The 13,589-nt window shown below is 39.6% G+C and overlaps 1 protein-coding gene across 1 annotated transcript in view; it reads left to right on the top strand.

Annotated features, from left to right (window-relative positions):
• Window positions 1-12,531, top strand: part of LOC143886399 (putative 1-acylglycerol-3-phosphate O-acyltransferase) — a 59,998-nt gene extending 47,467 nt beyond the window's left edge. The window contains exons 6-9 of the mRNA XM_077390356.1: window positions 9,664-9,770; window positions 9,848-9,947; window positions 11,919-12,042; window positions 12,213-12,531. Coding sequence (XP_077246471.1) covers window positions 9,664-9,770; window positions 9,848-9,947; window positions 11,919-12,042; window positions 12,213-12,338 — 457 coding nt within the window. The 3' untranslated portion in view covers window positions 12,339-12,531. The remainder of the gene's footprint in view (window positions 1-9,663; window positions 9,771-9,847; window positions 9,948-11,918; window positions 12,043-12,212) is intronic.
• Window positions 12,532-13,589: the final 1,058 nt, after the last annotated feature.

Below are 13,589 nucleotides of genomic sequence, written 5' to 3'. Positions count from 1 at the left end.
GATCTGTATTGTATGGTTGATCTCATTTTTTTTATGTCTTTCGTGATGTTTGTGGGCTTTTTTGTTGAAATCTGAGTATTTTCAATATTGGAGAAAAGTGGGAAGGGGGAGGAGAAGAGAAAGAGAGAGGGAAGAAGGAAGAGGAGAAAGAAATATGACTGTTGCAATCGTGGACTGCAACCTGTCTTTCGGCTGGGAGGAGAGAAGGAGAGTTGAAGGTGTGGAGAGAGAAAAAAAGAGAAGATAATTAAGAAGGGGAAGAGAAGAAGAGAGAAGGGGAAAACAAGAGAAGATAAAGAAAGATGGGAGGAAGAAGAAGTAAAGTGAGTGAGGAAAGATGCACCTTTCAGCCAAGGGGAGAAACAACAAAGGGGGGAGAAACTTCTCTTGCGGCTGCATGTGTGTGCGTATGGTGGTGGTGGTGGGTGGGGGGGCAAAAGTTCCACTGTTCTTAGGGCTGCAATGTTGATGCAGGCGCATGATATGGAAAAGGGCATATCATATGGAAACGTGGAAAGAGTCATGCCAAATTCAAAGTTTCCAAAAGATATCGGAAACCAAAAATATATTTGAGATATGTTTCCTAATTATTCTCCTTTTCTCTAGTTAGCAAGAGATTGGTATTATAGGATTTTAGGATATCTTTAGTTAGTAAGTGTTTCATAGATTAGTAACTCTTTTATTCTTTGGAATCTAAAGAGATCTTTTCCTATTTTTAGTAGGTAGTTTTAGAATGATTTTAGGACTTTTGTTTGGTATTAAATAACGTATGTGATTTGGGGGAAAGGGACTTTTTTTTATTTTAAGAAATTGATATTTCACGTTTTGTGAAACAGGGGCCGTGAGCATCTTTTTCTCTTCATTTGTTATGGTTTTGTGAAAACCATAGATCAAAGGTGAGAAATTAAATTTGAGTTTTGGTGTTGCAATTTCTTCTTTCTTCCGCTCGCATAAATTTGGTATCAAAACTCTCATTGATCCTTGCCGTTGGTCGTGTAGAGGCAACTACCATGGCTCGTGGGCTTGATCGAGGTCTTCATATGGAGGGTCATCATTGAGATCATCAAATCGATGAAGTTAAAGAATTAAGGATGCAAATCCATCAACTTACGAAACGCGTAGCACGTCTCGAAACTCGGAGAGGCTATAAAACAGTCTCGTTTCGGAAGATATTAACCCTCTTTATCATCGTGCTCCGCAGGGTGAGCCGGGTGAAAGGAAAATTCAGAATCGGACAAGTCCAAACCAAAGGTACGTAAATTTGGTCGAAGAATTTGATGGGTCGGTTGAATCGAAAGTTTTAGTTGAACAACCATATTTAAATTTGGTTGAAGAATTTGAAGAGTTTGTCAAATCGAAGGTTGAACAACCGTGTTTTGACGACTATAATGATTATGAGGGTGACGTGATCAATTGGAATGATCGTGGCGAGGCGTTGGTTACTCGGCGTACTACAAGTGATCTCATCATTAGTAGTTGCGAGGATGTGGTGACAAAAGAGATGGTTGTGGAGTGCTACAAAACCATGTATGACGGAGCAAAGGAAATTGGATCTGACAATAAATTAGATGAATTAATAGAGACTGAAAAGATAGGTGAGTGGAAAACCTCCTCACTACCAACGTAGACCAAACCCAGTTCTTTGCTGACACACAGTATGGTTCACACAAAAATCCACCACTGCTTCCCGAGATCCCTCCCAGACCTCCTCAGTACCCATAGATACAGAAGACTGAGACTTTGAATTTTGTTCCTCAGTACACAATTCATGAGATATCCCTAATTTGGAGCCGCCTAGAAATTGAAATTCAGATCCCGACACCTTTTTTAACTCCTTGGCACTTCGACGAACATAAGACGAACATAACACTCCGGCAAGGACTGAATATCTCCACCGACTCCATTGGATCGATAAGACCTTTGATTCTTTTTTCCCCCAAACAATCCACAAAAAATTCTTAAAGAGAGCCATATTTTCCAAAGAAATAGTAACCAGATTATCAAATGAATTAAAACAAATAGGGCCCCCTCCAAGCACCTCCACCCGAATATTTTCAAAGAAACTCACCGAAATCCCATCCTCTCCCCTATGATTGAGAAAACGAATGAAGAAGGGGTGGTCATACGACCTGCCTCCTACACAAGGACCAACAACTGCTGACCTAAAGATAGATAATCGGGTCTCTGGCAGACCCCAACCAGCGAGACATCTTCCTTTAGCCATTATCTAACTCGCCCTCGGAATCAAAATCCAGACAAGAAGCGATCCCCCTTAGAAACATGTTTCTGCTCAGCATTAGAAACATGTTTCTGCTCAGCATAACCGAAAAGCGATCACCAGCCTCATCTTCCTCCACCACATATAGCTCTTCCTGGAAAGAAATAGAGTAACTGCTATTGTTTTCAATTGTAGACCCTTCGCCTTCTCACGAACCACCAAAACATAAGAAGCTGACAAACTTCGGCAACTAGAATTGGGCCCACCATTCAGGTTCAATAAAGACCACCAAGGATTGACTTTCAATTGCTAAAGGGCTTTCTCCAGGCCCAATATTGATTTCAGCATCTTTAGAGCCCAAAGTCTAGGGCCCACTTGTGTCCTCAACGCTATCTTGGCCCGCAAACCGATAAAAGTTAGCCAAAAAAGAAACCTCCTTATAATTGGAACTTGGAGAAATCACATCGATGATATCGAGGAAACTATTAATTGAAAAAGAGGGGTTCACCACTGCCGAATTTGCAAGATTTCAACCACTGAGACTTCTCCACCTGTACCCTACTGGCGATGTATCATTTTGAAATTCAAACTCACCGCCAAGTGTCCTGTTGCTAACCTGCGCCCCATGCAGTGCAGGATAGCACTCAAGGCTATCGTGAGCCTCCTCTTCCACAATGTTCGCCTCTGAACCAGGAAAGATCTCGCCATCCGCCATCATCTCCAACGATCCGAGATCTTTAGATAAAGATTCCTCTACCGAAAAATTACTCACCGCCTCATCTTCACTTCCCGAATCATCAAGATCCGAAGATATCCTTTCAGAAATATATTTCCCCTTCTCCTCCTCTTGCACCCTCACCCATCTGACGGCCCCATCTAAAGACGCCTGAATGGAGACCTCCTTTCCTAACACCCCTACAGAGGAAATTAATAGTCTGGCAAATGAGTACCCATTCCTAGCCTGACATGAAGGATCCACCTAGGGGTGTTCGTTCGGTTATAACCGAACCGAATAAACCTAAATTTGATAACTGAAATAATTTCGGTTATCAAATTTCGATAACCAAAACCTAACCGAAATTTCCAAAAACCGAACCGATTAAAAATTCGTTTATTCGGTTATAACCGAATAGTGGGACAAAAGGAGGAAAAAAGTAAAATCTCGGTTTAGATCGGAGGGCTAGGATCATCCTATCGAAATGATTTTTTGAGCACAACCTAATTAAGTTATGATCAATCAAATGGACGGTTTTGATCATCCTACGGAGTGCCCATATAGCACTTTTTTTGGAAAAATAACGGTTTTTATCCATAATTTCGGTTATTTGGTTAACCGATTTTTTTTTTTGAGATAACCGAACCCGAACTCGAAAAACCAATTTCCAAAAAAAATAATCGAAACCGAACCGAAAAGGAATAAAACCGAACCGAACCGACCAAACCAATTCGGTTCGGTTCAGTTCAGTTATTCGGTTATAACCGAATAATGAACACCCCTAGATCCACCTCCACCACTTTTCCAATTTTTTCACCTATTCTTCTGAAGTTTTCTTCACACCATGCCTCAGGAGGCACGCCTTCAATGCACCACCAGTGAATACTTCCACACTAAATTTCTTATCCCAGAGTAAAAGCTCAACAAAAGGAGAATTTACTGCAGACTTCCAGTCAGACATGAGCTGATATCTATCAATCCCCATCAAAGGACTAATCTATATCTCCAGCTCAGAGATCCTATAAACTATTACCTCACTTTGAAATCCACTCCTACGAGAAAGCTAGGATTCCATAGCCTTTAAATCTCCAGACCAACCCGGTTTAATGCTTCCCCAAATGCCCAAATCAGCATTACTAATGAATATCAGGGGGACCACTTCCAGATTGAAGGCCACTCCTTCCGAAGTCTGCAGAGAAATCTTTCCTGAACTTTTCCTTGGCTGAATTTCTTCTTGGATGCCAATGACCAAATTTTTCCTTTTTTGTTGAGGACGAAAATTAAAATCAAGGCTTGACCATATCTTGTTCCACTCCCAACATACCAACCTTTTTTGAAAGTTCTTAAACCCACATCTACAGCACCTCCAATATCCAAGCCCACCTTCCTTGCTTCTCTTCGACACCCTTTCTACCCTTTTGGATCTCTTGCCCTTTAACAAAACCCATATGTTCTCAAATGAAGACCTCTAAGAGCCGTTGCCTCCAACTATACCTCTTCGAGTCACAAAGCCGGATCCACCTAGAGGAACTAGATTAGCTCCGCTTGCCACCCAAGGCGGAGCCTGGTCACCTCCTCCAAACCCAGCTGACACTCGATCAGTTTCCCTTCGCTCTTCCCTTTGCTCTCTCGTCATTTCATTATGGACTTCTTAATGGGTAAATAATGATATGTGTATATAATATCTAGTAGGCCATATGTATTTTCATATAAAAGAAGTTGACTTTTTATATAGTTGTTAGAAGGGTATTTTAGTCTTTATATATAACCCTAGTGTTCACATATGTATCACATTATTTGAGTTGTTTGATTTTTTACAGACTCTCACTTTCTCCCTCCCTTCTCTCTCACTTCTCTCTTCTCCTTCTTCACTATACCAAGTTCTGGTGTGCCTGCTCCACCGTCACTGTTGCAGGTTTATTCTCGTGGTCTTCGCTAGATTGTGCTTGCTGATTTGCCTTCTTCTTCCTCAGAGTCATCTCACACCGACCCACGTCCTTAGTCCTACAGATTCCCCTCAGGTGATGAACTCGACTCTGTTTTTATAGGGTCCCTTGTTGCTTCTCGGACTCGCTGTCGTTCTATTGCTCACCCTCTCTCATTTTGTGCCTTATGATCTCGTTTCTCCATCTTATTTGAGTTTTCTTTCTTCCCTATCCTCTACTGCTCTCCCTAAGTCCGTTGCAGAGGCATTAGCTCACCCAGGTTGGCGTTCTGCCATGGAGGCTGAGATGGAAGCTCTTTACTCTAACCGCACATGGGAGTTAGTTCCACTGCCTAAGGGTGCCCAAGTTGTTGGTTGTCGTTGGGTGTTTTTTGTGAAGTATCTGCCAGACGGTACAGTGGATTGTTTGAAAGCCCATTTGGTTACTAAGGGCTATACCCAGACTTTTGGTGTGGACTATACGGAGAGCTTTTCTCTAGTAGCCAAGATACCTTCGGTTCGAGTATTTATCTCCTTGGTAGTTAACTGCGGTTGGCCCCTCTATAAGTTGGATGTGAAAAGTGCTTTCTTGTATGGTGACCTCTCTGAAGAGGTGTATATGGAGCAACCTCCTGGGTTTGTTGCTCATGGGGAGACTGGTTTTGTCTGTCGTCTCCATAAGGCGTTATATGGGTTGAAGCAGTCTCCACGAACCTTGTTTGGTAGATTCAGCAAGGCCATTATGCGTTTTGATATGAGGCAGTGTGTAGTCGACCACTCAATATTCAGCACCCATTTTGTTGCGGGCTATACTCTGCTGACTATGTATGTGGATGACATTGTGATTACTGGAGATGATGAGACAGGTATTTAACATCTTTAAAAGTTCCTTTTGACGGAGTTTTGAAACAAAGACCTAGGACGTCTTTGGTATTTTCTAGGTATAAAGGTGGCATATTCTCAAAGTGGTCTTTCCTTGTCACATAGGAAGTATATTTTGGACATATTATTGGAGATGGGCTTCCTAGGAACAAATCCGGCTAAGGTTCCTATGAATCCCAACGTGAAGCTTTATCCAGATCAGGGGGTTGTTGGAGGACCCTAGATGATATAGGAGACTTGTTGGTAAATTAATTTATTTGACTGTGACTTGTCCTGACATATCTATGCAGTGGGGTAGCGAGTCAGTTCATGAGTTCACCTCATACTTCGCATTGGGGAACAGATCTCTAGATATTTAAATACTTGAAAAATGCTTGTGGAAAAGGCTTGTTTTTCAGGAAGTATAATCATCTGAGATTGGAAGAATTCACAAATGCAGATTGGACAGGATCTCCAGCAGATAGGAGATTGACTATTGGTTACTGCACCTTTGTCGGAGGAAATCTCTGGTCTCTTGGTGGAGTAAGAAGCAAGATGTAGTAGCTAGGTCGAGTGCAGTAGCAGAGCATCGAGCCATGGCTCATACAAGTGGAGAGTTGACCTGGTTGAGGTCTCTACTATCGCAGATCGATTTTCCTCCTTCACCCTCCTCATCGCTCTATCGTGACAACACGGCAGCACTTCATATCGCTTCCAATCCAGTATTTCATGAGAAAACAAAGCATACTGAAGTAGATGGATATTTTGTTCGTCTGGAGAGGAGAGATTCTTCACTCGGTCTGGAGATCAGTTGGCAAATGTATTTACTAAATCATTAGGGAAGTCCAAAATGGAGATATTTGTAACAAGCTGGGGTTGTATGACATATACACTTCAGCTTGAGGGGGAGTATTAGAAGGGAATTTTGGCCTTTATGTATAACCCTAGTGTTCACACACACACATATATCACGTGCAAAATATTTCAATTTTTCTGAAACATTTTGTTTTGGCCTAATTATTTCGATTTCGGCTACTACCAAAACGAAATCCACTTGCTTTCAGAAAAATACTAGATTTCACCTGAAATTTTGGAATTTTGCCTCAAATTTTGAAATTTCACCTAAAATTTGGAAATTTGCCCAAAATTTTGGGATTTCGTTGATGATTCGGTCAGAATATGCGAAACGTGCAACTTTTTCGACAAAAAAAAGTTAAGTTTCTATCAAAATGTCAACATTTCGACAGAAACCCTAACAAAAATCAACTCCACTCGTAGAAAAGAGAAGAACAATGAGATTCCTTTTAAGATATTTCTAAAAAATGACAAAAGAAAAAAGAAAAACCACTAGTGAAGACTCTTACCTAGATTTTGGCCGTTATTTTTTACCGAAATGTTTTCGTGATTTTACGAGATTTAGGCCGAAATTTCGTACCAAAGCCGAAATGTTTTCATCTCGATGATGAACGAAACCAAAACTGAAATTTTAAACCTTGGGATGAACCAGTTGAGGTTGGAGTTGGATAAGGAGAAACCCTTTGAGAAGGTAAAACAGGTGGGAAATCCTATTTCAAGGGAGGATTGGTGGGAATCAGTGGTTATTCCCTTGACAATTTTCCTCTAGTTTATTGTGTCAAATAATTTTTTTTTTTTTTTGAAAATGATAATTTTATTAATAATCAAGGTGGGGACAAGTTGTCCCAATCCAAGTACATAAGTGGAGAGTAAAGCAATTACAGAATCTACCACATTAGTTAGATTTCAGAAGAAACGACCAACATGCTCTCCCTAAATACTCCTTTTGCTAAGTTGTCGATTTCCTCATTAGCCGACCTTCTTCTATGCTCAATCCTGGGCTCCAAGATTCATATTAGGTCCAAGATCTCAGCAATTAACCCTTGGATTCTCCAAGAACCCCTTAAAGCATTCGAAGCCCAACTAATTGCATTGGCTGAGGCCCCTTCCACTATTACGTGCCTCAGATCATGTTCAAAGGCCCATCGAAGGCCAAAAAGAAGGGCTCTTACTTTTGCCTCGTTTGCATCACATTCCCCTACCGATCCTGAGTAGGACATAATGGTTACTTCCCTTTCATTCCTTATCAGACCCCCAATCCCAGCCTTTCCTGGATTTTCTATGGAGCTCCCATCGAAGTTCAATTTTACCCAACCCGAGGGAGGTGGCTTCCATTTTAGCATCGGTTTAATCCGAACAGTTCTGCCCCATTTGATCGCCCACCAGTTTCGCTGAATGTCAGATAATCCATATGGGATTCTCTTCTTTACTTTTGCCCAGGAGATGATTTCCACTCTGATGTTCGTAATAACACGGTTTGCACTCCTTTGTGATTCCTCAAAGATCCGTCTATTGCGTTCGTTCCAAATATTCCATAGTAATCGCCCTAATTCTCCAAAAGGGCCATTGTTCCAGTTTAGCAATACTCTCCTGATAGATTTAGGATAAACCCATGACATTCTGAAAATTCTAAACGCCCTAGTCTAAAGTTTAAATGAAAAAGGGCAATGCAGCATTAGATGATCAAGGGTTTCCTCCGCCTCCAAACACAAGATGCATCTACTCGCTAGATGGAGACTCCTTTTAAGCCGGTCACAAGTGTTAATTCGCTTGTGAACCAGTGTCCATGCAAAAGCCATTGCTCTTGGTTGAGCCATGGACTTCCATACTCTGCAGCTATGAGAGGCCTGACCACTGTTAATAGAGTCAGAAAAAGACTTGGTAGAGAATTCCCCGTTCCGTGTGGTGTCCATATTCTATCGTCATCTTTGAAGTTCGAGCAGTACATGGAGTTTAACTGAGTTAGAAGCAACTACAGATCCGAGAATTCCTCATCTTTAAGGTCCCTTCTCGGTCTCACATCCTAGAAACCCATGCCCATGTCGTTCTCTCTTACTAGGTAATCCGCCACGGATGCCTCAGGATTCACAGCAACCTTGAAAAGCCTCGGATAGGACTCGCAGAATACTTTGTCGCCACACCATAAGTCGCGCCAAAATCTAACCTCAAGTCCTTTCCCAGCTTTATAGCGAATGAGAGCGTCAAACTCTGCCTTCAAAGAACAGATGAACCTCCAGGTCTCGGACCCCTTGCTAGGGCCCGGGGTTTTAGCGTTCCATTAACCCCACTCCGTTCTGTATTTCCTTCCTACCGTGTCAAATATATGAGGTGACTATGAATAGTTTTAGGAACAAAATAATGAATTGTGCACCTTAAATATTGGTCAGTGGGACTCATTAGAGCGTATTGGTCTTTCAAGCACCTGGGGCTTCCTTCTTTGCCAATTCCAGTTCCGAGTCAGGTCGCACCAAGGCTTGTTGTTTTCCTAAATGCCTAAGGTTTGGATTTGCAATTAGATAATAAGAAACAAAAGATTTTGAAGAAAGGCTAGATGAAAAAATCAGACGAAAAGTTATCGAAGGGAAAAGAAACTAGATGAAAAATCAGACGAAAAATTATCAAAGGGAAAAGAAGCTAGATGAAAAAATTAGACGAAAAATTATCAAAGGGAAAAGAAGCTTAGATGATTCTATCATCAAAGAAATCATAAGCTGAACTAAGTCTGAAATAATGAGATTGACTTACCGGAAAGAAAGGAATCTAGAAATTTTGATATCCAATAAAATAGATGAAATCGAATGAAAACCCGTATTATCGTCGTTTCCTTTAAGTCATCATGAACAGAAACAAATTGGATTGAGAATAGTTGACTTGGCTAGAATATGAATGGGAATCAGGTCTCACACCTCCTTACTCTTACCAGTTCGCAAGTGGAACAATTATTCTCAGACCATTTAGTAGCTCTTCGTACTAATAATACATATTTTCTTCGTGGAGAATGCAATTCATCTGCTTGTATTTTCTAAGAAATAACATCAAATCACAATTTCGACTATAATTTTTATACAAGCTTTGATATCTGTCATGCAGGGGTTTAGGACCTTGGGGTCCAGATTTGGTTCAAAGGTATACAAGTACTAGATTCAGCATGCATAATGGTGATGGATTGAACGAAGAGGAGGCCAAGCTGGTAACAGGTATTTTTGTTATCTCATATCCGTAGGTAAAACACCCTGATTTATTAGTGTTCTAACTCATTTTGTTTCAATGGAAGACTATGTATATCATACATTGGCTGCCAAAGCTAGCGGAGAATTATGCTTGAAATACATATTTTCTTTTGGAGCATTTGCGAAGTTGCCCCTTCTGCAAAGGTTGGTATTTGATAATTGCTCTCAAATTATTCCCATAATCAATAGAAGTACTTCATTATTGATGTAAATAAATATGTACTTTCTTTAGTAATGATATTTTTTCCCATGTCTATGGTTACTTGTTTAGTGGCATGAGATAGTGTACTTGATTTTAAAAAACGCAGTCATTTTTCTGTGGGATGGATAGGTTTTTGAAAAGAAAGTGAAAAATAAAAACTAGGGTTTCAAATTGGAAAGGGAGACAGAATAGAGGAAGCTATTGTTTCAAGATGTAGGAGAAATGCCTCTGCTAGATTGAATGGAGATATTCTTTATATCCTGGTTGCCTAGGCTCTGATGCCATGTAAAATTTGCATGAATCTGTAATGGATTTGGGAGAAGAGAGAAAGAAGAAGAAGCTAGAGGAGAAGCCACCTACTTGTGGGGTTTGAATGTATTGAGATAATAAGTGAAACCCATGCTTAATACATGTAGTTATATATGACTAACACTAATTATTGGATTGCCATTAATGACATATACATGGTAGAACAATGTATATCTAGAGTTATTTATAAGAGGCCCTTCCAACTGTCACCCCTACCATGGTTTAAATGAAGGCCTGTAGAAATGTTACCTAAAATCTTTGGTACTTATACTGGAAAAACTTGTGGCAGGTGAAATCCGTCTACGCTGAGCATAAGATAAGGACCTACTTCTTGTTATTTTATTAAGCAATTCGGATTTTGTGTTTCTCTTTTCTCACTTAGTTTAGCGTCTCATTGAAGTGGTTATTTGAGCAAAGATCTTCATAAAAACCTACTTGTTATTTTATTAAGGAATTAGGATTTTGTGTTTTTCTTTTCGCACTTAGGTTAGGGTCTCATTGAAGTGGTTATTTGAGTAGAGATCTTCTCATGAAAAAGCATACCTATATATAGTAATCTTTAGAAGAACTCTGTCTTCACGAGCTGTTCACTAGACCCATCCATCACCCCAGTTCTTGATGCAAGAGCAACCTTAATTCAAACGAAAGAAGGGTCATAGGGCTTTCAGAGTGACCCATATTATTTGATGTACTTGTTTCAAATTGTGTTTTGTTTAGTTTTCTATAATTTTGTTTAAATTAAGGTTTTTTTAACAAGTATGAAACCTCTTTCAGGTCTGAAAAATAAGATGGAGAAGTTTTAAAGGGACTAAAACCCAAAACACAAAGGTTTGAAACCCGTACAAGCATGAAAAGTGGGGTTTCTTTGGTTTCCCATGTAGGATTTTGATGAACTCTTTTCTATTGTGAGCTCTAACTTTAGAATTGGGAGATCATGGGCTATGATTGGTTTTTGTGTTACGCTAGGGTTTAAATTGAAAATTGGCTTTCCTTTGTGTACTTTCCCCTTAGGCCCTGTTTGGATTGCATGAATTTTCTGGAATATTTTGGAAAGGAAAAATATTTCTAAACTCTCTCTCTCTCTCTCTCTCTCTCTCTCTCTCTCTCTCTGAACACGTACACAAAGAAAAAAAGATAACTTGCACCAACCATTTTCAATTTTTTCTTAGAGGAACCTTCAAGTTTATTATGATTTTTTTAATGATTCAAGATTATTATGATATCCCTCTAAATTAACCGTAATCATATCAAATCACACACACACACACACACAGAATGCACCAACCGTATTCAATTTTTACTTAGAGGAACCTTCACATTTATGATGATATCCCTCTAAATTAACCATAATCATATCATTTCCCTCTAAATTGTGGAAAGAAAAAAAATCAAGAGAAAACTTTCCATCAGAAAGATGAGACTGGCACCTTATTGTCAATATGAAACCAATCTCTAAAGGATGTTGACTCATCTGTAAATTTAACAGTGTCGAAAATCTATCTAGAAATATCGAATATGATTTCATGTTTTCTTTCTTTTTTTCCTTTTAACTCCAGTGGTTTTAAGTTTTATGCTTATATAGCATCCGTATTTCATGCTTGTAGGGCTTCGGAATGGAAAGTTCCTACCACCTTTATATATGGCTATGAAGATTGGATGAACTTCCAAGGCGCACAAGAGGCCCGAAGGGATATGAAGGTCCCATGTGAAATTATAAGAGTGCCTCAGGTCAGTTACAAAATTCTCGAAATAATTGAAAATTTCTTTAAAATAGTCCCAAATATTTATGCCCACTTTTAAACTTTTAAACTTTTTATGCCCAGTTTTAAAATTCTGAATTCTACCTATGCTCTGTCACCATTGATTAAGTTTTTTTTTTTTTTTTTTTGTCTCTGTAGGCTGGGCACTTTGTATTCATAGATAATCCATCAGCATTCCACTCAGCCATCTTCTATGCCTGCCGCCGATTCCTCCCGCCAGATCACGGGAACCAATATCTCCCTGCCGGGGTAACCACTGCTTAAAGTGTGCTCGATATCGTTATTTGTTTAATCTATTATTATGTTTGTTATCACTCTTTTGTTACTATCCGAAACGATTTGTTGGTATTTTGGTGTATAATAATATTGTATACTATAAGACACTAGAATGTGTAAATTATTGTTGTATGAGATTGGATTTAGTTTATGTGGCAATGATAATTAAACTTGGTACTTATATTGGGATCGGGCAGATTATTGATGACTGAATAAATGTGCCACTGTACTCCAAGGTTATTGTGTACTGCAAGCTTAGTACTGAGATTTCAATGTTTCCTTCCCTATGCCTCTTGTGTGGCTACACCCCACTTATGCTTCGTGTGTTTGATCAGAACCGTTGATCCAAACATCAACAATAGGTCATTAGTCTAACACATTATAGATTATCACAGGTCATTAGTCTATCAAGCTTCATTTACAGTTCCATAAAGAAAAGCACCATTGATTTTTGTAGTAATTTATCCTACGTGTGTTGTGATCAAGATCACTTGTGTTCAAAATAAGGTTGGCTTTCATTGTTGATTAAGCCAAGTCCAAAGAATGAATAGTTGGTTGTAACAAACAAAAGAGCTTTTATGGATGACTAAAGATGGGGTTGCAACTAGGGTCAGGTGGGTCAGGTTTTCCCGAAACACGCTAAAAATAGGGCAGTGATATTCCCCCCTCCCTTCTTCTGATGGCTATTTCCCCCCCCCCCCCCCCACCCCCCCCCCCCCCCCCCCCACCTACTTTAACAGTTTTCGTTAACTTTTATGAATGGGTGGAGACGCAGCCGTCAACTCCAAAAGTATAAAAGTTTAACGAAAACTGTTAAGGAGGAGGGGGGATATCACTCCCCTAAAAACAATCTTCAGTTTTGTTGAGTTTTTTGTTGGGAAAACTCCTGGGATTCGTAAGCACGACCCCACCAGCAAGACTAATTTCAAAGATTGCTTAGGATGGCGACTAATTTCATAAGAAAGTTAGTTTGCTCAAGATGGCGACTAATTTCAAAGATTGTAGAAAGCAGCAAATCATAAATTTCTTGAGCGCCTTATTGAAGACAATTAATATCAATACACTAAAAAATAATTTCTCATGATATTAAAGAGATATTTCAGCACAACCATGATATAATAATTTCACAAACCCAGCTTGTCTTTTCGTTTTTCAAAAAGATCTATTACTATTTATTTTTCCTATTGCATTCCATTTCTTTCGTTCCTGTTCTTCTTTCGCAGAAGAGGGGATTCTCAA

The sequence above is a fragment of the Tasmannia lanceolata genome, unplaced genomic scaffold, assembly GCF_043159265.1.
Source record: "Tasmannia lanceolata isolate RefF3 unplaced genomic scaffold, GAP_Taslan_0.1 ptg000011l, whole genome shotgun sequence".
Taxonomy (NCBI): Eukaryota; Viridiplantae; Streptophyta; class Magnoliopsida; order Canellales; family Winteraceae; genus Tasmannia; species Tasmannia lanceolata.
This window is presented reverse-complemented; position numbering and strand designations above follow the sequence as displayed.